At 44.5% G+C, this 25,067-nt stretch overlaps 1 protein-coding gene across 2 annotated transcripts in view; it reads left to right on the top strand.

The window, feature by feature from the left end:
- LOC139051641 (frequenin-2-like) overlaps positions 1 to 25,067 on the top strand; it is a 411,489-nt gene that overhangs the window by 218,103 nt on the left and 168,319 nt on the right. For both annotated transcript variants that reach the window (XM_070528587.1, XM_070528586.1), the window contains exon 2: positions 11,414 to 11,438. In XM_070528587.1, coding sequence (XP_070384688.1) covers positions 11,414 to 11,438 — 25 coding nt within the window. The remainder of the gene's footprint in view (positions 1 to 11,413; positions 11,439 to 25,067) is intronic.

Below are 25,067 nucleotides of genomic sequence, written 5' to 3' on the forward strand. Positions count from 1 at the left end.
TAGTACGGCCTGCAGGGCATCGTCGCAAGAAAACTGCATCGCTTGCAGCCAGCGCAGCGAGTCTTCCGCTCATCGTTCGAGGTTTCAGCGCTGCCATCGACGCGCCTCGTGACAGCTTTATGTAACTCATCTCTCCGCCTTGAATAACGGCTAGAACCCCCCCTCTGCCCCGCCTCCAGTCCGCGCACGCACGCACGCCAGTAAGCGAATGTATGCCAGTACAGGCGCACACACGACAGAAAAAAAGAAGACAGAAAAAATCGACGAAGAGTTCACAGCGCCGCGCTATATTGCGCAAGGCGGGGTTAAGAACCCGACGAAGCAACCGCGCGTTTGCGGCCCCGAAGAGTATACATGCAACGCATGAATGGCGCGGTTCTCCGAGTCGCCGCCACTTCCACGAGCGTAATGCCGCGCTCGAGGTGCGTGTGTGCGCGCGCGGGCTATATAGCTCGGCCGGTCCGGAGCTCCTTGCGACGCGTGATGCTTGGCTGAGCTTATTGGGGCCTTGGTGGTTTTGCTTGTTTTCCCAACATACTCTCTGAGTCATGTCTTCGTTGACGCCAAAGTCTCGCCAAAGCCGTCAGCGGTCGACGGCCTTTGAACTGTTTTTCCTGTGAGCTCTTTGATCTGCCTTCAAGCGCGTTCGTAACCCAGTTTGTCCCCCTTTTTTCTGCTTCTTTTCTCACTGCGATAAAACTGGCAAAGCATGTGATAGGGATGGACAGTGAGGTGAAAAGAGAAGGGGGAGATGAGAAGATGCTGCTTTTGTGATATTTGTTGGCTTGCACGCTTCGAATGCGCTCAGTGCATGTGTGTGAAATAAACGCCCCCGCTTGTTGTGGATGAATTGCGACAGCGCCAGGACTATCGAAGAAAAAAGAGAGATACGGGGTTGATTTCTGTTGGTATAGTTTAATCGAAAATGACATTCTGGGCCTTTAAGGATGCTGGCGTTTCAGCTGCGCGCGGTCATTACAGAGCACGGGACGAATTTTAAAGGGCGTTGGATGGCCGCTGTATCAATCGGAGGTCCGTTCACTGCATTTATTTCGAGACTGGTGTATGTAGTTTCGCTCTGAGATCGGACGTTGAACTTTTTGCGGTGATGGAACATATGTATGTTTCGCAGCCTTCCGCCCCTGCTCAACCCTTCATTCTGAATGCGTCATCGTTCGCGCATAATGCGCGTCAGTGGTCTCGCTTGGAGTGCGAGCGGTCTCGTGCGCTCTCGAAGCGTAAAGAAAGAGACGGCAGAGGTCATTGGCTTGACCTCCATATTAATCTGCGTCATGAGGGCCTAAATGAAAGAAGAAAGAACTCCCGCAAAGCGTTGTACGGTTTCTTCGAATGAACTGTCACTTGCGAAATAAGCACCGCGGGGTCTCTCATTGTCAACGTTAAATCACATAGCGTTCCCTTGCCAGATTGAATCGATAAATTTATGACGGCTGCTGCTTTCGTTAGACTCCAGTTACCTTTCACGAAGCTCTTGCGAATTGAACTGTCTGTCACTTGAGCAGAATATTTGGCTGTTAGCTTCGGAGTCGAAGAACAGTGTCGGTATTCACAGCACTTTTCTTACCTAGGTGCCTTCAGAAACTGGACGTCGCCGCGAGGGTCGTCTTAGGCAAAACTCTCGGTGCGCGCTTCTGAACGCCGTCCACCGAGAACACGCTATCACGAAAGATGACCTTTGCGATTACGGGCTTACTTGTTACGCGTTTTGCGGAGGCTTCAAGAAACCTTGCACAAGAACACGCAACCAATGTAACCTGGAAAAAATTGTGCTGATGCAACGCACACGTTGGAATCTATGTAAAGCGGAGTTCTAGTGAAGAGGCTGATTAAATGTTTTACAAGTGTCAGGCATGCGTCAATGTCTCTTTTCTTTCACCTATTTGTATATGCAAAATCTCGCGCAACATTTATGCTTATGCAATGAGGACGATAGAAATAGCTATGCAATGCGGACGAAGGCGATGACGCCTGACCAGGGAAGAATGGTGATGACTGGTGTATGCATAGATAGTTGCGACAAATATCCAGCTTTATTTATGGATTCTTCATAGCTCTAGTGGACCCACACTCGTTTTGGAGGAATGTTCAAGAGTGGACACACACGACCAATGGCACATAACGAATGGCCGAGTCAACAGAAATCACGTAAATGAGAACATCCATCGAACATACGGAGACGTAGTAAAAAAATCACAAAGATAAAAACTAATCCAACGGAGTGTTACTTGAGCGTTGTTCTGCGATCCACACTCATGCTGCTGCTGGGTCGGTCAGTACCTCGGCGGATATGTTTGTCGATACGCAGGGTACATGCGCGCTGATTGCAAGTACCCGTATACTGACATATGACCTTTGTATGTTGGCAGACAAAGTATAGTGCCAGTACGTGCACCTCTGTTCTTCGCAAGAAAAAAAGAACCTACATAAAACCTCAACATATAATGAAGTTGAGGTTTTGATATGCTGGAGATGAGTTTCACTTGCAGATAGGTGAACAAACCAAATACAAACAATTAATGGCGATATTAATGTTTTAATTCAAACCTCATTCCATTGTTTATTTCATTTTACACTCCATGGCCAAATATAAAGGAGAACAAGTTGCAACTTTCCCTGAGTAAGAAAACCGTGTTTGGGTTTTACAGGCTTAACGTACTCGGGCATTTATTGGCTCGCGCTTATGAGTGCTTGCTTGTTTTTTCAGCCGTCATTTCCCTTCTTACTTACCGAGCCTAGTGACACAGCCCGAGTAATTTTTTACTATGTAGAATTTTTTTTTCTTATGATCCGGTGGGGTTGGGGGGGGGGGGCGGGAGGCAAAAAGCACGACAGGTGCTACAATATGACAAGAAAACAAAAACAAGCAGGAAAAAACCCAGTTAAACACGAGAAAAATGAATATGCATGATGCTTGCTTAATTTACATGCCTGTACAAAAGTGATTGCTCCTTCTGTCAAAGTCTGTACCACTGGAAACAGCACACCAGCACGAAGAGGACGAACGTTTTAGTACACAAGACAATACCAGCGCCTTTAACGACGATTTGTTATCTATTTTATCTATTTAGCGAAGCTCCTGTGAGACTTCGTTCAGCGCGTGATTGTTCCACTCCCCGTGATAAAGGCATATCGCACGAAAAGAACGAGAAAATCAGTTTCACTTCTGCGTATCTTCATGATGACGGAAGTGTAGAGCTGTTTCTTTCCTTTTTCGTGCAGGGTCTTGATTGCTGTCGTTTTTACATCGTCTTATCTCCAAAGAAGAACCTCATTGTAGGGCCGCATGACACGCTAAAAGCATCTTTCGCTACCTTCCCGATGTGAACATGTATAGGTGAGGGCAATATGCTTGCGATTGCGATCGGTCCACATTAATGATTTCGCGCGAAAATTTTCAATGCCGCCGTGTCATCAACTATGTAGGGGCGGGAAGGAAGCTTAGTAAGGAAAATAAGTCATTGTGTCATTGAGTTTTATGATGACGATGTTGCGTACAGTGCGTTTATCGTATTATGTACGCACTCCAGTCCTCAATCATAGGTGTCGTAAATGTTATCTGCTAGAATTTTTTTTTTTTTTGCCTTACAGAGGAAGCTCGCTGCGTGTGAAGAGCTGTTCACATTACAGCGTAAACTGTCATGGGATCATTCCAATAGCTCTTTCGGTTGGCGACGTTGTCCGCCGCCATCAGTATCCGTCGCAGCTGCTCCCAGGCTCCTACCCACCATGATGGATTGGCCAAGAAATAAGGGAAAATGAGACATCCACCCAATCGTAGCAATTGCCACAAAGGAAACCCATACGGTTTCCTCGAAAGAAAAGCCTCGTAGTCAGACTGCCTTGAGGAAGAAAAAGAAGATTAAGGAGCTGTAGAAAGAAACGCTAGAATGAAAAATTGGTATGGCATACCCGAATAAATGACGCAGGCTAGGTGTCTATCGCCTCCGCGACAGTATCGCCGCCAGGCGCGCGCTGGTTGGCTTGTTGAGCAAAATCGGATGACGTAGTGCTCAACCCGTCAATATGCTCATCTAATTTTGCTAAAACAGTCAATTAGCGCTCACCGAAGGACAAGGCGTGGCCCAGGAGATAGTATCACCGAAAGTAATCGTTTCAAAATACGGCGCCTGGTGGCGGCAACATGTCTCCACATTGAAATCTTCACATCAGTACTCTGCCGCGTGGCCTGAGGACTTGTTTCTGTAATGAAAGCAAGAAGCGCGACTGCTTCGATAATGGCGATTCAGTGGTTTTGTTTCTTGCGTTTTTTCCCGGCGAAGTGTGACGGTGCAAGAAGTAGCGTAACCGTGAACGCCATGCCCTCTATTGAACTTGCTTTCGCGAACTTTGCGACGGAGCTCTCTATTTGTCAGCCTGATACGAGTTCCCAAGCTAACGCCCGTTTCGAGATAACTGCCCTCAAAGAGATGGAGGCATAAACAATCATTTTGCCCGTGTCTGGAGTCTACGCATTGGTGGTGTCATGCAGATCAAGATTCTTTCTGATATGCTGATCCAGAGGGCTCAATCATGGTCGTTGTATGTTCCCAGGGGGATGACGGGGGTAGGTAATCAATCCACTATATACGGCTTTGTTGCGGTAAGATGTGTTCGTGGTAAAGGTATAATTATCTCTGCAAAGCTTTCTTGAATCCTTGCATTACTCCGATTGTGAGAACAGCCGTGGTAGCTTAGGGGCTATGGCGTTGCGCTGCAGAACTCGAGGTTGCGGGATCGATGCAGGCCGCGGCAGCCGCGGGTTGATAGCAGCGAAATGCAAACATGCTCGAGCACCGTGCTTTGGGTACGTGTTTAAGAACGCCAGGTGGTTACAACGGAGTCTCCCACTACATAATTAGATCGTGGTTCTGGCACGTAAAACCCCAAAAGGCTGGTCCACCAGCCGAAAATGTTACGTAAATACGCCTTTCAAAAGGTTTGTCGCCTCTTGCCTATGTTACGTCAGGTCAAGCGTGCTGAACTTTGAAGAAAGCCCGTATATATATATATATATATATATATATATATATATAGTTATCGCTTAGGCAATCACGCTGGCCCCGGTAGTAAGATGAAGAAAAAGAGTACGGTGTACGTTGAATAAGCACAGTATATTTGACTGACGTTTCGGCTGGTGGACCAGCCTTTGTCACAGTAACATGTACATGCGTTTGGGCTTCCTTATACACCTGCGATACATCAGATAAAGTTGTGCGCAATAATAACAAGAAAAAACATCATAAATATAGCGATACCACTGGCGATATGATACCACACACGTGGCGCACAGTGCAGAAATATATATATATATATTCTATTTTGAGGGGCGAATATGCTTTTAGGGCGTTCTAGAACGCCCCTGCTCTGATAATTACATCTCGACTGAAGAGAGTTGGTGACAGCGCCGCCCCTCGGCAGATGTGTCCACTGCGCTTCATTCGCACTCCACGGCAAATCGTGAGAAGCGCATGGCCTTCAATCAAACGGCGGCGCCGTTATCAACTCGATGGAGTCACCCGCCCTGGTTGCTTATTGGCTATGTGTTGGGCTGCTAAGCACGAGGTCGCGGGATCAAATCCCGGCCACAGCGGCCGCATTTCGATGGGGCCGAAATGCGAAAACACCTGTGTATCTAGATTTAGGTGCACGTTAAAGAACTCCAGGTGGCCAGAAATCCCGTAGTCCCCCACTACGACGTGCCCCATACGTGGCTTTGGCGCGTAAAACTGCACAATTTAATTTGTTTAACTCGATGGAGTGAAGGAAGAGCTGAATGTCGAGGAACACTTTAGAATACGAGGATTAAGTGGACGTGCCTTGAGCAGTGACGGGCTTCGAATCCGCGATTGCAATAACGCAGCTGAGCGTATATATAGGTGTAGCCACGCCATCAGACAGCCCAGCCTGGGCAAGCCAATTAAGGTGCCATCAGAAATATTTACTCGCGCGAAGGAGCCTCCTTAACATTTTCGATAGGAGAATAGCGTGGAGATTTGTTTTCTTTTGTTTGTTTCTTTCAGCCCGCTTACACGAATTGTGGCTGACAAATACGATTTTTAGCAGCTTCAGCTTTCCTAGTCTGTGGCACGCTTAACATGTAGAATTACGTGGCTGACAGGAGCTAGCGAGAGTACACCGGGTGCGTTTACCGGGGTGAGTACACCGGGTGTCTGGCTGTGTTGTGCCTTTTTTATTCGACACTACCGCAGTAGCGACAAAAAGTAACCCGTCCAGTTGCCTTTCTACGTCAATTAACGTAGCGCTGACATCCCGATATACATGCCGCTTTCATGAAAACACAAGAAATCGATTGTACAGCATCTGCAGCGGTCTACTAAGGATGGACAAAAAAAAACGTTTCTTTTTTATCTATATTCTAAGAGAAAATAATTTAGTCTATACTGAGTGAGTAAGTGCTAGCATTTATTGCTATGTCATACATTGTGTCTACCAAACGGGAAAACCGGGAATTCTCAGCGATTGTCAGTAGTCTGGAAATACTCAGGGAAAACTCAGGGAATTCGTGCTTCTACCAGGGAAAATTAGCTGCAATTTTATTGAAAGGGAACGAAAGTCTTGGTAATGCTGGCTCGAGTAACAGAGAGGGAACGTGACGAATCGTCTTTAGACGACGTTTTGTACAGTACAGTGAACAGTCGACGACCAAATTTCCGGACGCCCGATGATTCGGACGGCTTTGCGGCACCACCGCGATCCCCATGGAGTCAATGTTTAAAATCGTCTGAAATTGCGGATGCAAAAACCCTTCGGCGTCCGATATTGAGGACTTTTTGCCGTGACCGTGGAACTCGAGCACCATCTATGTTTCACACATGTATCGGCAGTCGATAGTAATTCGCGACTGAAAGGGATATTCCAAAACATTTGTTTCTGTATGCATCTTCTTTTTCTTCGTATTTGAGAATGTTCGACTCGATTTGCATTGAGATTTAGCATTCTTTTTTCAAGGATATTTTATTCGTTGTGCATTTATTAAACCCTTCTTTACATTTCTTTTTCAACAAAATAAATGCTGCTCTTTACTATTTAAACTAGATTAAGTCATTTTTTTATTTTTTAGCATGTTTAATAAAAAGTGACAGCATCGGGCAACATAGTATCAGCCTGTCTTGACCTAAAAAAAAAAAAATCTGTGTCACTCAGCGAATTTCGCGAAGGCACTCAGGGAAAACTGGAAAACTCAGGGAATTTCGAAATGCCCACTCGGTAGTCATCCAGTGTAATATCGCATGTTTGTTCGTTTTAAAGAGTTCAAAAGAATATGTTCACTTGTTGCCGCTACATTATGCAATATCCAAATTTGAGGACTGAGATGGCCCGCTTGTCGAGGCATGCTTTCCCTGTCTTTGCGGCACCGAAGGCTTTAAAGTCTTCTCTACTCTCACGCCCACAATTCTTCGTTTTTCTCTTTTGTTTGTATTTATTGCCTTCCTTGAAACATGCTTTAAACAAGCTGGGAATGTTTCGACTATTCCTTCTTCTCAATGTTCGTGCGATTGTTGCTAAGCTCTGTCGAAAAATTCCCGGCTTTTTATGCGCATCGTATTCGAACAAAGAGGCATTTCTGAATTTTTTTGTTTGTTTTAAATTTGTATTTCTGAAAGCAAGTGTTGCTTCTCTAAGCGTCTTACAGTTCCAAAGAAGCTTTTCTTTTTTCAGGTCTTTGATGTGAAACATTTCACTGACGCTATTTCTTTTTTTTTGTGCACCGCCGCTTTATTTGCATGACGGCCGGCACGGTGGATAAGCCACCACCCAATTCGCTTTACCATTTACCCCTTGCAAGTGGTTCTGCAACCCATTCTTCAACTCTAATGGTCCACCGGTTATCTGCCCTACGCATTACATGGCCTGGATAGCTCCATTTCTTCCTCTCAATGCTAATTAGAATGTCGGCTAAGCACGTTCGCTCTCTAATCCACACTGCTCTCTTCCGGTTGCTTAACCTTGCGTTTAACATTTTTCGTTCCATCGCTCGTTACGTGGTCCTTTGATTATTCACAAGCTTCTTTGTTAACCTGAAGTTTCTGCCCCATATCCTAGTACCGGTAGCATGCAACAATTGCACAATATGAGCTTCAAGTATAGCGGTCTGTCACAATAGCCAGGAGCTATTCGGAAGAAATTGCCGTTTCCTGCTGCGACTGCCGCCACTGTTACCCATCAGCAGCGGCTTGTATTCAATCTGTGGTTGTAGCGGTGATTTCGTCTACGATTTTCATTTAACTCGAAGACGATGATTTGAGGTCATCTCGCCCTGTCTGGAATTGAATTCATGCCAAACTACGCGAATAATGCCGAGCAAAGATGTCTGTTTAAAAGGCATTAGGCGTTGATAAGAATTAATTTATAGTTTTTGAACAATGCTTTCGTGTGGAAGCTGAAAAAAGCCTTTATTTATTAAGAGCTGCTTTCTGTCGGCGTCCTTTTTTCTCTTGATACGACCTAGTCTCTAGTTTGTACTTCTGGCTAGATTCAATAATAAAAATAGGCATATTCTTCGCCTATTCCGTTTCTTTTGGTTGGATACTTATTATTGAAAGCATACTTGTTATTTAAAATTGACAGTTGGACTACATCTCGTTTGGTCTGAAAGTAAACTCATATTAAGAAAAGGAAAGACGGGACGCTGACATAGTGAAGTGTTAAAAGAAGTCTACGATTCTGTGCTTTGGTGTGCGGTAATCACTGATTTCTAATTAATTTTAATTATTCCAGACACTTCAGTAACTCAACTTGTAACTAAACTCATGCTCTGATTATATATCTATAATGAAACCCATAAAGATTGTACTGTACTATTCTTTTTCTATTTTTCTGATTTATTTTGAATTTTCTGCCCCATCGTCTCTGGAAGGGAACCGGAAATGCTGCGCGAAAAATAACGGTGTCGCTCGATGTTCGTGCCACTAAAACTGTTGGGAAGCACGTTTTGGCTTTAAAACACGGAAGACTCGTTCACCTTGTTCAGAGTGAACAAGGGCTTCTGTGTCTGAGCCTTGCATGCGTGTTACAGTTAAACTTGAAGAGGACGGTCTTGAAAGCAGGAAAAAAAAAAACGGGAAGCGAAAAAAAGAACAACGGTAAGCAGCTCCTTCTGCGTGTACATTCTACGCTTTTTTACGTTCGGCCCTCAACTACGCAGCAATGGGTCCCTCTGCTATTGCCCAATGCTTGCAGCATAGGTTGGACCTGAATGCAGACGCTTCGCTGTGTTGCAGGAGGCTCGCGCTCGTAGTAAATTTTCTACGGGGTTCTCTCTTTATGCCAAGCCTTTTTCGAATTCCAGACGGCGGCGCTTCCACCACTTTGTTTGCAGTGTTTTCGAAGTTGCATCCACCGCCAGCAGATGCGGCGACGCGTAGGGTTAGTACGCCGGTTTGTCGGTACCTCGAAGGACGCACTTTTGGATATATCCCGATTCACCGTGGCATGAAAGTCGGTAGTGTATTCGCGATCCAACATCTTTCAGAGTTTGCCTACAGGGTCCTCCAATACTCTTCTTTAAAAGATTATTGAAGAACCCCAGTTACAGCGTTAGTCTCTGCGCTGCCTCGAGCTTCCGCCACGCAGCATGGTTTTAATGAGGAAACAGTACATTGCTCTCCCGTGTTGTCGCTGTGCTGCACCACGGGTGGTAGTCGACACGGGCTCGTAAAGTCCTCCTAAGCCTCGCGTCGGTTGACGCTATAAACAGTGTTTTTTTTTCTTTCTCTTTATTTTTACGTATTTTTTGGTTGTGCATTTTCATCTCGAGTTCTTTCAAGCCGGTGCACCTCTCGTGTACCCAGCAAAAAAAGCTCTCGGCGGATCTCCTTACCGACAGTCTCTCTCCCCCCTCCCCCCTTCCCTTGTTGCTCTTTATCTTTGTGGATTGAAAGCATGCTTTAACGTTATATCAGTTTACGACTTAACAACGGTCCTAATCAAAGGAAATAGCGGCCCGGGAAGTTCTAAAATTGAGTCGCTGTTTCCGATAATATTGCACCTGTTGAGCTGTGCCTGTTGGCTTTTTTTTTCTTCTGTGCTTCTTCTTCCTTCGTCTTTATTATTATTAGTAGTATTACAAGGCGAGAAGCGCTTTCGGTTTATTATAATCTAAAGCTAAAAGTTGGAGGTACAACGCACTCGCAATGCATTGTACGTTGTTTGAAACAATCCCCCGGAGAACATTGCACACCGCACTGAAGCGCTGGCGGAGGGCAAGCTTTTTTTTTTTTTTCAACTTGCTCGTCGTGTTATTATTCACGATGGCCTGTTTGTCACTTACATCCACACGAAAAAAATTAAGGGAGCATGCTTGTTAAATACTCTTCATTGCCATCTCCTTACAATAGTCAGGAGGTGGCACCGCTGAGTCTCTGCGCATCGTCGCAGGCTCTAATATATGACACATCGTTAAATATAACCTCATATACCATTACGGCAAATTATGCGTTTGAGACGTATAACTTCAAAATTTGATTTGTTAAAATGCGCGCCGTTTCTCATTCGAGCAAAGAAAGAAACGCCTTCTCGGCAAGTATTACTTGGAACAGGCTGCATTAGTGTAGCATTCTACGATGACTTCAGCTTGGGCTTCGCAGCTGAAATGTTAAACTGAGCGTTTCTAATATACCGTGCACGCATACTGTCGGGGATGGCTCACAATTTTTGAATGACTATTGTTGATGCCTGTCTTCGCAGTTTGACTATAAACGCTGCACTCAGGTGCTATTACATTTTGTGGTTCTCTTTTTCCGTCAAACTAGCTAGCACAAGTGGTCGACGTGTGTACTTTGGGATGTACTGTATCACAACTGAGTTCAGCAGGATAATACGAGCCTGTTGACGCACGCTTCAAAAAAAAAAAGTGTGTATGCATCCCTCCACTGTGTTGCCACCACTTCTTTTCGGTTACACCTAGAAGAGAGGATTTGGTTTCTCTTTAAAGGGACGCAGTGCAGTTGCGTAGATTGTCAACGTGAAGTAAAACGAGAGTCAGATGCCTACGAACCTTTTTTGGCTTCCTAGTTTCTATGATATTTTGAATGTTGGCGTAATTCAGCCAATAAAATGCTTCTTTAAGGAGCACAGCGCGTTTAGAAACCGTTATCGCGGCCATTTAACATTGCGCTTTGAAGAAATAACGCCCGTAACATGTGTACAATTTATGTTCTCATATCGTATCGTGAAAAAAAAATGATGCACGTGCGCTGCAGTTGGGCTACATGTACTACTCTCGGCGGCCGGTTATTACGAATTAACTGTAATAATCGAAGCTGTATGTGTGGACTACAAATACTCAATACTTTCGATTTTCGAACTTGCTTACGTTGTTATCGTCTGAAAGCGTCGTCTAACACTTGTTTTTCTTTCTCTTTCTTTGCAGTTTCTGAGAAAGAAGTCAAACAGTGGTAAGTGCTTCATTTTCGCTCTTGAGCACGTTTAGTATTGTTATAGGAACCCTAAACGAAAATATTAAGACGAGCTAGATCGAGAGGTAACTCGTCTGGAAGTCTACTATGGTTTTATGTCGACCAATATAACCCTTTGTTGCGTAGAGAATAGTCACCGAAGGTCCCACTGCTGTTCCTCAGCTTGAACTGCTCGCGTCAAAACAGACGAATTGACGTGGTATCCACGTGACCTCTCTCTATACAATCGTCTATGGATCAGCCAGTGCTGACGTCGCAAGAGGGTTACCATAGTCCACAAGGGGTGCCACTCTGATTGTACAGTCTGGTGATTTTTCTAGCTTACAAAAGCTCCGTTCTCGCTATGAATAAGAAATTCGTTATTACAGAAACCTAATCTTTCAATCTAGCTCAATGTAATATTTTGCTTTAGTCCACCTTTAAATGGATGGTCCAGAAGAATCCTCTTCGCCCTCGCCACCTGTGCCGGCTGCGGGAGAGGATATCCGTTTGCGGGAGAGAAGGCTGGTGGTCGCCTTCCACACTGCACGCATATGACGAATCGACTTGCACGCTCTACTTGAACCAAGTTGTGCCAAATTCACTCGTGATTTATGAAAATGCAATCAGCTTAGTATTGTTCGCTGCGCTCTTGAGAAACGATTAGGTAATTAATTGAAAATGACTAATTAAACAACTTTTAAAGCATTGATTTTAGAGCCTATAGAGAAATATGAAATAAATTTCTTTCCATGATGATAGCTGTTGTGGTTTATTTGCAGGCTGCCAAGAAAGCCCCAATCAATTAAAAAAATTACTACATGACTACATGCTTACACGTAGCGACATTAGCGCCCTCAAACATTCTCCCGGCAAAAGGATCTACGCTGCACGCAGACCGAAGGCATGAATAAGCTTCAAGAAAAAATGTTAGGCAATGGCCTCACCATGCAGTCATCCCCCATAAATCGCCATCCGTCTTCAAAACCTCCTCACCCTTTACGTAGCCTGTCAGATGCAATAACACTGACAGAGCTTCGAGAATTGCCATCCGTTATTTATCTGGTATGCATATGCATGGAACTGACCTGCTAGGGTCATACTTTTATTTTGTATTCTGTGTGCAGGCCTATCGACGCCTCACCTGACTTCATGAACAAATTTGCAGCACACATGACTGCTTAACAGTGTGACCTTATCATTGCTGGCGAGTTGCGAAGTGTCAGGTGGGATCGTCTGGAGGCTTGGCCGAACAGCAGCAGCAATGTTAGTAGTATTATTTTGGATAGTATGCTTGCCCATAAACTATAATTCAAATTGTACAAAAGCCAACGCGCGAACAAGGAACTTGATGCTCCGTTCTGCGCGTAATATTGACACGTGTACTTGTCTTTATCGGGCGATATGTTTCACCGCCTAACAAATGTTATCACGCAGCGCATGACGCGCTTGCATGTGTCGGAAGTTTCTGGAATTTTATCGATCGTTCCATCCGCTGTCTGTTGTCGCCGAACCTTGTGTAATCTCATTGCATGTATGCGCGACGCGAATGGCGTAGAACTTTGTGGAAAGGCATGCGGGTCCCAGCGATTATTCTGGAACATTTGATGACTGATCTATAAAAGCCGACGCGCTTGACCCGCTGATCAGATTTTCGACGATCGCTGAATGTGTTCGCCGCTGCCATTGTTGTTTGAGTGTAGCCTGCTTTTTAGGGCAGAAGTTCGCCCAATAAAACGCTCGTTTTGTTATTCACAGTTTTGCTGCCTTCTTAACCGTCACTACCACGTGACAGTATTTATAGTCCCGAAAACTTTTCTGCCATAATGTGTCCATTGAACAAGAATTATATCCGATCACAATCTTGCCAACGCATCTTTCCAGTACTACCGCTGTTTGATGCCCCAAAATCCCCTTTGCGTTCCTTCGAAGATTACTCACGCGCAGCAATACAACATTTAGAAAGCTGCCTTATTGATTTCAATGAAACTGATGTCTGTGTTCTTTGGAAGAGGTTTAAAGAAATATGGGAGCACAAAAGCAATAATTTAGTACCATATAAGCGGAGAAGAATTCACAGGCAAACGCCTTGGATGTCGGGCAGCATCATAAGCACAAATATCAGAAGAGGTGATGTCGACCTGCCAATCAGGCAGGTCGACATCATCCAATAAGCGTCAGAGTTCAAGGGGCCAAGACATGGTCGCGTCAACACTACGTACACAAAAGCACTCTGACCATAACTAATCAGCTTTTGACAGCCGAGCGTGGGACGAGGACGCGTCATGTGTACGTGTGACGTTAGGCGCGGCTAAAGAACCGTTGTTTGGCACCAGAGCAGTCCTAAATTTCCTAAACGATGTTGTCTTACATGTTGTTAGCCCCACGAATTTGCAGCACATCCTCTCTCCAGAGGATGCCGCTGCGATAATATATATATATATATATATATATATATATATATATTAGTCAGATAATGAGAAGCCAACAAACACTGACACCAAGTACAACATAGGGGAAATTGCATGTGCTTAATAAATGAAATAAAGTATTGATAATGGAAATTAAAGTGGATGAAAAAACAACTTGCCGCAGGTGGGAACCGAACCCACAACCTTCGCATGTCGCGTGCGATGCTCTACCAATAGAGCTACCGCGGCGGCGTTTCGCCATCCACTTTCTTGGGTATTTATGTGTACTAGTAGAACCCTGGGAGTGTTAGCCAGCGCCCCCACTCACAGACCTTGGCGGCGGACGTGGAACGTCTTTTTTGCCGCAGGCGTCACGAGAACGTGATCTTTTCGGGTGAAGGCAACTGGTCAATAAACCCACATATGCTACCTGAAGGCATCAATGTTGCCGGATTCGAGACCCTCGTTATGTAATAAGCGAGAAGAAAGGGGTTTAACCGAGGGACCCGATAATTATTAGTCAGATAATGAGAAGCCAACAAACACTGACACCAAGTACAACATGGGGGAAATTGCATGTGCTTAATAAATGAAATAAAGTAATGATAATGGAAATTAAAGTGGATGAAAAAACAACTTGCCGCAGGTGGGAACCGAACCCACAACCTTCGCATGTCGCGTGCGATGCTCTACCAATTGAGCTACCGCGGCGGCGTTTCCCCATCCACTTTCTTGGGTATTTATGTGTACTAGTAGAACCCTGGGAGTGTTAGCCAGCGCCCCCACTCACAGACCTTGGCGGCGGACGTGGAACGTCTTTTTTGCCGCAGGCGTCACGAGAACGTGATCTTTTCGGGTGAAGGCAACTGGTCAATAAACCCACATATGCTACCTGAAGGCATCAATGTTGCCGGATTCGAGACCCTCGTTATGTAATAAGCGAGAAGAAAGGGGGTTAACCGAGGGACCCGATAATTATTAGTCAGATAATGAGAAGCCAACAAACACTGACACCAAGTACAACATGGGGGAAATTGCATGTGCTTAATAAATGAAATAAAGTAATGGTAATGGAAATTAAAGTGGATGAAAAAACAACTTGCCGCAGGTGGGAACCGAACCCACAACCTTCGCATGTCGCGTGCGATGCTCTACCAATTGAGCTACCGCGGCGGCGTTTCCCCATCCACTTTCTTGGGTATTTATGTGTACTAGTAGAACCCTGGGAGTGTTAGCCAGCGCCCCCACTCACAGACCTTGGCGGCGGACGTGGAACGTCTTTTTTGCCGCAGGCGTCATGAGAACGTGATCTTTTCGGGTGAAGGCAACTGGTCAATAAACCCACATATGCTACCTGAAGGCATCAATGTTGCCGGATTCGAGACCCTCGTTATGTAATAAGCGAGAAGAAAGGGGGTTAACCGAGGGACCCGATAATTATTAGTCAGATAATGAGAAGCCAACAAACACTGACACCAAGTACAACATGGGGGAAATTGCATGTGCTTAATAAATGAAATAAAGTAATGATAATGGAAATTAAAGTGGATGAAAAAACAACTTGCCCAGGTGGGAACCGAACCCACAACCTTCACATGTCGCGTGCGATGCTCTACCAATTGAGCTACCGCGGCGGCGTTTCCCCATCCACTTTCTTGGGTATTTATGTGTACTAGTAGAACACTAGGAGTGTTAGCCAGCGCCCCCACTCACAGACCTTGGCGGCGGACGTGGAACGTCTTTTTTGCCGCAGGCGTCACGAGAACGTGATCTTTTCGGGTGAAAGCAACTGGTCAATAAACCCACATATGCTACCTGAAGGCATCAATGTTGCCGGATTCGAGACCCTCGTTATGTAATAAGCGAGAAGAAAGGGGGTTAACCGAGGGACCCAATAATTATTAGTCAGACAATGAGAAGCCAACAAACACTGACACCAAGTACAACATGGGGGAAATTGCATGTGCTTAATAAATGAAATAAAGTAATGATAATGGAAATTAAAGTGGATGAAAAAACAACTTGCCGCAGGTGGGAACCGAATCCACAACCTTCGCATGTCGCGTGCGATGCTCTACCAATTGAGCTACCGCGGCGGCGTTTCCCCATCCACTTCCTTGGGTATTTATGTGTACTAGTAGAACCCTGGGAGTGTTAGCCAGCGCGAAGGTTGTGGACATGCGAAGGTTGTGGGCTAACACTCCCAGGGTTCTACTAGTACACATAAATACCCAAGAAAGTGGATGGGGAAACGCTGCCGCGGTAGCTCAATTGGTAGAGCATCGCACGCGACAGGCGAAGGTTGTGGGTTCGGTTCCCACCTGCGGCAAGTTTTTTCATCCACTTTAATTTCCATTATCATTACTTTATTTCATGTATTAAGCACATGCAATTTCCCCCATGTTGTACTTGGTGTCAGTGTTTGTGGGCTTCTCATTATCTGACTAATAATTATCGGGTCCCTCGGTTAACCCCCTTTCTTCTCGCTTAATATATATATATATATATATATATATATATATATATATATATATATATTTATTTATTTATTTATTTTATTTTATTTATTTCATACTGCAGACCTAAAACAGGTCCAAGCAGGGTGGTTAAACATAACAATATTACAATGCATTATTCAATCAAGTGAGGTGGTAAGATACAACAGTAATGCAATGAGTCAATCAATTGAAACAGGCAACAACGCGTTATTCCAGTCTGTTATAGTTCGGGGAAAAAAAAGTATACTTGAATACATCCGTCCGTGCAAAATAAGGTGTTAGTGAATTGGGATGATGGTGTCGAGTAAGCCTAGACGTTGTACTGAAGAGATACGATGCAGGATTAATTGATAAGTCTCCATTAATAAGCATGGTAAGAAATCGAATTCTTGAGTGTTTTGCCTTCTCTGCTGAAGGACTTCAATGCCATTATCACGCATTATTCGTGAGGGGGAATCATAGCGAGAGAATTTAGAATATATGAATCGTACGGCTTTTTTCTGTACCCTTTCGAGACATTTAATATTTTGTTTAGTAAACGGGTCCCAAACAACACATGCATATTCAAGTTTAGGTCTAATTAATGAATAATAAGCAAGCAGTTTTACATTAGGTGGGGAATTTCTAAGTTTATGCCGCAAAAAGTTTAATTTACGCAAGGCTGAAGAACAGATATTCTCAATGTGTAAATTCCATGATAAGTTGTTAGTAATTGGGACGCCCAAATACTTATATTTTGTTACTTCCTGCAAGGCCAACGAACCTAATTTGTAACTAAAGGTTAGTGGAGCTTTCTGACGAGTGAAGCGAAGAAAGACAGTCTTTTCAGCGTTAAGCCGCATTCCCCATGTTTTGCACCAATCAGTAATGCCAGCTAGAGAAGCATTTAAATCAGTTTGATCATTGGTTGAAGTGATTTCTCTAAAAAGCACACAGTCGTCAGCAAACAACCTAATTTGCACGCTGGGATGGATTGAAGTAGTAATATCATTTATATAGAGTAAAAAGAGCAGTGGCCCTAGGACACTTCCTTGAGGAACTCCCGAAGTGACCGGAAGACAGCCAGACTGTTGCTGATTAATTTCCATGAACTGGCGGCGATTTGTTAGGTAGTTTGCTTTCCATGCGATTAATATTTCAGGGAGCTCAAAATGTTTAAGCTTTAGTATTAATTTGTCATGTGGAACTGTATCAAAGGCTTTGCTAAAATCAAGAAATGCGGCGTCAATTTGACCATTTTTATCGAGGCATGAGGCGAGTGAATGAATTACGGTGACAAGTTGTGTAACTGTTGAATAGCCTTTTCTAAATCCGTGTTGAAAATTAGACAGTATCGAATGTTTATCGAGAAATTATTTAATCTGATTGGCAATAATATGTTCAATTAGTTTGCAACATGAGGATGTTAATGATATTGGCCGGTAATTTTCTAACAATGAACAGTCGCCCTTCTTGAATACGGGTACAACTCTGGCTACCCTCCTGTCATCCGGTAATTTTCCAGCAAGCAACGAAGCATGAAATATAAGAAGGAACCTTGCAATAGTTTCAGCATAACGTTTCAAAAAAATGTTCGGAAAATTGTCAGGACCGCAAGAAGATTTAGTTTTTAAGTTAACTAGCATCGAAACTAAGCCAGGGTATGAAATAAAATTAGCTTCGGATGGGTGAAACGTTTTGTCTGTAGGTGAACTAATGCGAGAGTTAGAAAATACACTATGAAAATAATAATTGAAGTGACTCGCAATTTCCTTGTGATCGGTAATGATTGAACCATCGATGCAGATTTGTGCTACTGGCTTCTTTTTTTCGCTCAAGTAATTCCAGAACTTTTCGGGCTGTTCAACAATAAAGTTTGGTAGTAGTATATTGAAATAGTGTTCCTTCGAGGTGCATACTGCACGCGCAAGGTTTTCTTTCATTTATTTAACTCGATCAGGTTGTAAACGTGTTTTCTTTAACCTTTTTATCTTGCGGGTCATATGGATAATATCACGTGTCATCCACGGTGTTTGTTTGCGGACTAGTTTGTACTTATCAGGCACAAATTTATCAATACTGAAATTACACATGTTCTTAAAACGGTGCCAGAGTTCTAATATGTTCTAATATGTTCTAATATGGCTGCATCGTTTGCGCGTGAGTAGTCCTTGAAGGAACGCTTCACAGGTTTTTCAGATGGGGTAGAAGAGACTATGGATACATCGATACTGACAAGTAGATGATCACATATGCCTTCTACAACTGCAACGGTATATTCACTTAACATTCTGGGCGAAAATACCAGATCAAGCAAAGATTGGCAAGGTCCTTGCACACGTGTGGGTTCCTGAACGACTTGAATTAGGTCATGCGTTAGCATTATATGAAGCATGCTGTTTAAATGTTTATTGTTTCGTGAAAGTGCTTGCAAACGCTCCCAAATGACGTCAGGTAAGTTCAGGTCACCCACAAGTAACAATTTGTTTGACTGGAATTGGGACATGCTTTCTTGTAGCTTGACTAGATATTCAGGTGATGCATCGGGAGGTCTGTAAATTGCGTACAAAAGGAATTTGTGACCCCAACACGTGATTTTTATGCACAAGCATTCAAGACTTTTATCGTCTTCCAGTAGAACAGCTTCTATATGGTGTTTAATAAGGACTGCAACACCGCCTCCCCTAGAATTCCTATCCTTGCGGATTACTTGATAACGAGGTGGGAACACATCCTCGTCACCTATTTCGGACCGCAGCCACGTCTCCGTTATAACTGCAATGTGTCGGCTGTGCTCTAATAAAGTAATTTCAAGATTTTCTGTTTTGTTTAGGACGCTGCGAGCGTTTAGGTTAATAATACGCAAGTGTTTGCCGCATTCTTGGGAGGAGCGTCAGGTTTCTTGCTGCGAAGAGCGTTTATTCGTTATTTTTACGCGCATGTTCTTCGTCTCATCCCAGAAAAAAATATCTTTATCAATCTTAAGTTTATCATGAATCAGGTGCACTTTTTTACCCCCAAGTTTCTCAGCTTGCGCGCTGTCCCACAAAATCTTCCTTTTTTTTAGTGTAGCTTGTGAGTAATCGTTCCTAATGCTTATGCTCGTTCCTTTAGGTTTTTTACAGTTATCAAATATCAGTTTCTTTTCATTGAAATCCTGGAGATATATGATGACTGGACGGTCAGTACCTTTTCGGCCAAGTCTGTGAATGCGGCCAATGGAATGGCACTCCACTTTCAACTTATCTTTAATTACCTCAGTGATTATCTTTTCCTTAAGCAGCGCTTCAGTTTCATCAGGGATGTCAGTTATGCCATGAATAATTATATTTGACCGCCTGTTTCGGTCTTCCAAATCTGTTAATTTTTTTGTCTGGAAATCAATAACATGCTCCAGTGATTTAAGGGTGGTTTCAACCTGATCATCATGAGCAGGAGAAGCTTCTGAAAGTTTTTCTTCAATTTTAGCGAGTATTCGTTGAAGGTTACCAATCATTTTATCGGCGTTGGCTAGTTGAGCTTTCATTTCGGAAATGTCAATACGAATAGTATTTTGACCCTCTAGTAATTGTTGAAACAGCTCTTTCTGTGTTGGACCAGGGTTGCTCTCAATGTCGCCACAAAGATGTAGCTTACAAACATGAACACACTCATAGGCTAGATCGAGACATTTCCGTGGGCACGGCAGGACAATAATGCTACGACAATCGCTGCGCAATGAATTGCCGTAAGGACTACTGACCTGCAGAATACAGAGCAGATTTCTGGTCAGTGACATTGCCTGGCTGCGTCCGCCGTGCCCACTGAAGATGAACTCGTGAGGTGCTTGCTTTATGGCTGGACAGTGAGGTGACGTCACGCCATGACTGCCAGGTGGCGTCGCTAGCAGAGTCACGTTGTCAGGTAATGCCGTTGTTGCAATCTTGTAGGCGGAATAAAAAGGACGTAGTCGAAAGGTGTCGATGATGCCACCAGTTTGCGGACACGTGTAGCCACTTGCTTCCGTAGATGCGACGAGCTGCAGAATACAGAGCAGATTTCTGGTCAGTGACATTGCCAGGCTGCGTCCGCCGTGCCCACTGAAGATGAACTCGTGAGGTGCTTGCTTTATGGCTGGACAGTGAGGTGACGTCACGCCATGACTGCCAGGTGGCGTCGCTAGCAGAGTCACGTTGTCAGGTAATGCCGTTGTTGCAATCTTGTAGGCGGAATAAAAAGGACGTAGTCGATAGGTGTCGATGATGCCACCAGCTTGCGGACACGTGTAGCCACTTGCTTCCGTAGATAGATATATATATGTATATATATATATATATATATATATGTATATATATATATATATATGTATATATATATATATATATATATATATATATATATATATATATATATATATATATATTATAGCACATGCCTTCAGGCCCTTCCCTTCCAAGGGCTCCCTTAGGCAGTATTGCTTCTTGCCAACGTTTACCTTCATGTATTTATAAATATCATCATTCTATCACAATGTATCTTTTGTGTTCTTAGTCCTCACTAGTCATTGCCATAATTTTTACTACATATAGCTTTTATGCACTTTACGAGGTTGCTTTTAGGTCCTTTACAGCTACGTCACAATCACTCACAGAATTCATTTACCCACTGCAAACCCATCAACACTGACCTGGCGCTCTTTGGTCATAATTGGCCCTAGCGCCATAAAACAACAAATTCATCATTATCAAATGCGTTTCGAAAGCGTGCCTAAAGAGGAAACCAAATTCTTTAGTTTTCGTGAATACTTTATTTTGTGCCTGAAAAGCAATGGTGGGTGAAGACACTCTTCAGGTTTCACCGGCCAAAAGTTCTACCGGTCAGAAGTTTTACTTCCCTTATAGGGAAAACATATGTACACTACGGAAAATGGGTAAAAAAAACTACACTTTAAAGCTTGTAGTTTGCCACTATTGCCCTGCTTTTCTAGATATAAGTAGCTTAAAGAAGTTACCAAAGGCCACGCGTGCAATTACCTGACCCGAAACATGACTAAAACAAATTCGTAAGCCAAAATAGGAGACGGGAAAACCAGCTATAAAAAAAATACCGAAAGCGAATACCAGCAGACACTTCTCGAGCAGTCCCCAAAGCTATCTCAAAAAAATTTTAAATGTCGCACCATCGAAGCCTCACTAGATATACAAAGCATTCTGAGCATTAACGTTTTCCTTATACTTTCTTTCCCTTTTTGCAATGTTTGTTCGCCTCGTGGTACGCACGTATCGCTAAAAGAAAAGAAAGCGCTATTCAGAATTTGCGGTTGGCGTACTAATTGACTTCCTGTAATAAGAGATGAAGAACTTCCCATGTGTCTTTTGTCGACGCTAATGCATCTCGCTTCTGAATGAGATGTTCGAGGAAGCCTGAAACGTTAGAAATACCCATTATAGCTTTCCCCCGCATTCAACTGGTCGAACCGCTTGTGATTGGGTGCACTCTCACACGTGCCCTGAAGCATAATAAAAAATAATGAAATTTCAAGAGGAGCTAGATGATGTTGACAGTTCGAAACGAATAGTTCCTTTCTTGGTCCCCATTAGAATTTGTGCGCTTAGTCATGCCACTAAGTATTGCCTACCTACTTCTTTAGGTGTCGATGTGGTCATATCATGCAAACGTGCACGTCATCACAACATGAATGAACAACTTGGCTGTCAGCCGTGGAGTTCTGCTGCTGAGTACTAGGTCGCTGGTTCGAAACCCGGCCGTGGTAGCCACATTTCGATCTCGGTTGAGTGCAAAAACCACTCGTGTGCTTCGATTTAGGTCACCTTATTGAACATCATAGCTTTTTCTTTTGTACAGTTTGGCACAAGTTAGCTCAAACACCTGTATATCTATAGGGACTGGTGCAAACCGCTTCTCTTTCTACCTTTATTTGCGGCCAAGCATTAACTGGTTGCGAAGGCGCATACAGCATTCAAACTCGGTCTGCATCAGGCAGACTTTGTCCGCTGTCGGATACAGTTCTTATGTTATTACCCCTGCCTCAGCTCTGGTTAAATCTCCGTGTATTTTCATTCATTCATTTACAGCTATTTCGTGAGGATCGAGTGACCACTTATTTGGGCGACAGCATCATCGCTTCAGTTTCAGCGTTCAATGGGAAATAAAATGTGCCCTCTCTTATACTTAACGGAACAGAGACGGATATTATTCCCCGTATTCTAGAGCGCTCACTTCCCTTCGACTCTATGATGATGATAATCTATTGCCATCGCCTTTGAAATGGGGCAGAAACGAACAGTGCCCGACCCTGAAGTGCACCGAGCAGAAAAATATGCACCTCACCGATGATGATGATATTGATGTCTATTGGCATTCCCTCTGGAGCGGAGCGGTGACAAATAGTCGGCTCGCCTGCTTCATTTATTCAGGTTTTACTACATCTATCGCCATCTAGTATCTTGCCTACCTGAACGCGATCTTTCGTATTTAAAACATCTGTCACTATATTGCACCGTTACCAACACTCCCAAGACTCCGAGTCAGTCAATCTCTTCACTGCTATCTTTTCCATTATTACTCTAAACGTCCGGCTCTTTCTTGAAAAAATGAAAAGTGTATGGCAGCGCCGCCCTTCGACAGAATTGGTCACTGCTCTTTACTGCCGCTCCACGGTCAATCTTAGGGTTGTAGCGTCTTTTTCAGTCAAGGAGCAGCGCTGTGCTCAACGCTGTATAGGGGATCAGAAAATCGGGTTCTGGGAGTTCACAGCGTTTTCTTTCTTTGTTAGCTTAGGTAGGGCATTACGCAGTATAATAGTGTCACGTGGTCGTGACGTCTAGGAACACAGTAGCAATACTGTGAACGACAAAACTAACTTTTATTGGGCGAACCTGTGCCCACAAAACAGGCTACACTTATAGCACAACGATAGCGGCGAACACGCTCGGCGATCGTCGAAAATCTGATAAGCGGGTCAAGCGCGTCGGCTTTTATAGAGCAGTCGTCGAATGTTCCAGACTAATCGTTCGCACCCGTTTGCCTTCCGCAAAGTTCTACACCATTCGCGTCAGGTGAGGAAATCAGATAACATAAGGTTCGGCGACAACAGACATCGGATAGAAGCATCGATAACTTTCCAGAAACTTCGGATACATGCAGGCGCGTCCCACGCTGTGCGATTACATTTGTTAGGCGGCGAAACGAGGTTGCCCGATAAAGATAAGTACACGTGTCAATACCCCCCTCTTAAAAAGCATCGACCCGATGCTGCAAACAAACGAAAGTAATAAATAAGCACTCTTAGCAAAGAAAAAAAACAAGATAAGGAAAGTTCGTTAGCGTCCGTAAAACGGTTTAAGACGCACTACGTGGACCACTTCAGGTCGTGCGCGACGTCGCTGTGAATGCGAAATGCCGTCTGGCACAACCTCGTAGTCCAGTGCACCAATACGTCGGATGACCTTGTAGGGTCCGAAATAGCGTCGCAATAGTTTCTCACTCAGTCCTCGTCGGCGTATCGGGGTCCATACCCAAACACGGTAGCCGGGCTGGTACTCGACAAAGAGTCGTCGGAGGTTGTAGTGTTGGCTGTCAGTCCTCTGCTGGTTCTTGATTCGCAAGCGGGCGAGCTGTCGGGCTTCTTCGGCGCGCTGGAGATAGGTAGCGACGTCAGGATTATCTTCGTCAGTTACATGCGGCAGCATGGCGTCGAGCGTCGTCGTCGGGTTCCTACCGTAAACCAACTTGAACGGCGTGATATGTGTTGTTTCTTGCACCGCCGTGTTGTAAGCGAATGTTACGTACGGCAGGACGGCATCCCAGGTCTTGTGTTCGACGTCGACGTACATTGCTAGCATGTCGGCGAGGGTCTTATTCAGCCCTCACGTGTAAGACCATTCGTGTAAGACCATTCGTGTGTGGGTTGTAGGCAGTTGTCCTCCTGTGCCTTGTGTGACTGTATTGCAGAATGGCCTGGGTGAGCTCCGCTGTAAAGGCCGTTCCTCTGTCGGTGATGAGGACTTCTGGGGCGCCATGTCACAGCAGGATGTTTTCGACAAAGAATTTCGCCACTTCGGCTGCGCTACCTTTCGGCAGTGCTTTAGTTTCAGCGAAGCGGGTGAGGTAGTCCGTCGCCACGACGATCCACTTATTTCCGGTTGTTGACGTCGGAAAGGGTCCCAACAAGTCCATCCCGATCTGCTGGAATGGTCGGCAAGGAGGCTCGATTGGCTGTAGTAATCCGGCTGGCCTTGTCGGCAGTGTCTTGCGTCGCTGACAGTCTCGGCAAGTTCTTACATAACGGGCGACGTCGGCGGTCAGGCGCGGCCAATAATACCTTTCTTGTATCCTCGACAGCGTCCGGGAGAATCCAAGGTTCCCAGCGATTGGATCGTCGTGTAGGGCGTGGAATACTTCTGGACGCAGTCCTGACGGGACAACAAGAAGGTAGTTGGCGCGCACTGGTGAGAAGTTCTTCTTTACGAGTAGGTTGTTTTGAAGCGAGAACGAAGATAATCCTCGCTTAAATGCTCTAGGGAACACGTCGGTGTGCCCTTTCAAATACTCGACGAGGTTTTTCAACTCCGGGTCTGCTCGCTGCTGTTCAGCGAAGTCTTCTGCGCTTAAAATGCCGAGGAAGGCGTCGTCATCTTCGTCATCTTGCGGCGGCGAGTCAATGGGGGCGCGTGATAGGCAATCGGCATCAGAGTGTTTTCGTCCGGACTTATTGGTTACAGTGATATCATATTCTTGCA

Source organism: Dermacentor albipictus, unplaced genomic scaffold (assembly GCF_038994185.2).
Source record: "Dermacentor albipictus isolate Rhodes 1998 colony unplaced genomic scaffold, USDA_Dalb.pri_finalv2 scaffold_13, whole genome shotgun sequence".
NCBI classification, from domain to species: domain Eukaryota; kingdom Metazoa; phylum Arthropoda; class Arachnida; order Ixodida; family Ixodidae; genus Dermacentor; species Dermacentor albipictus.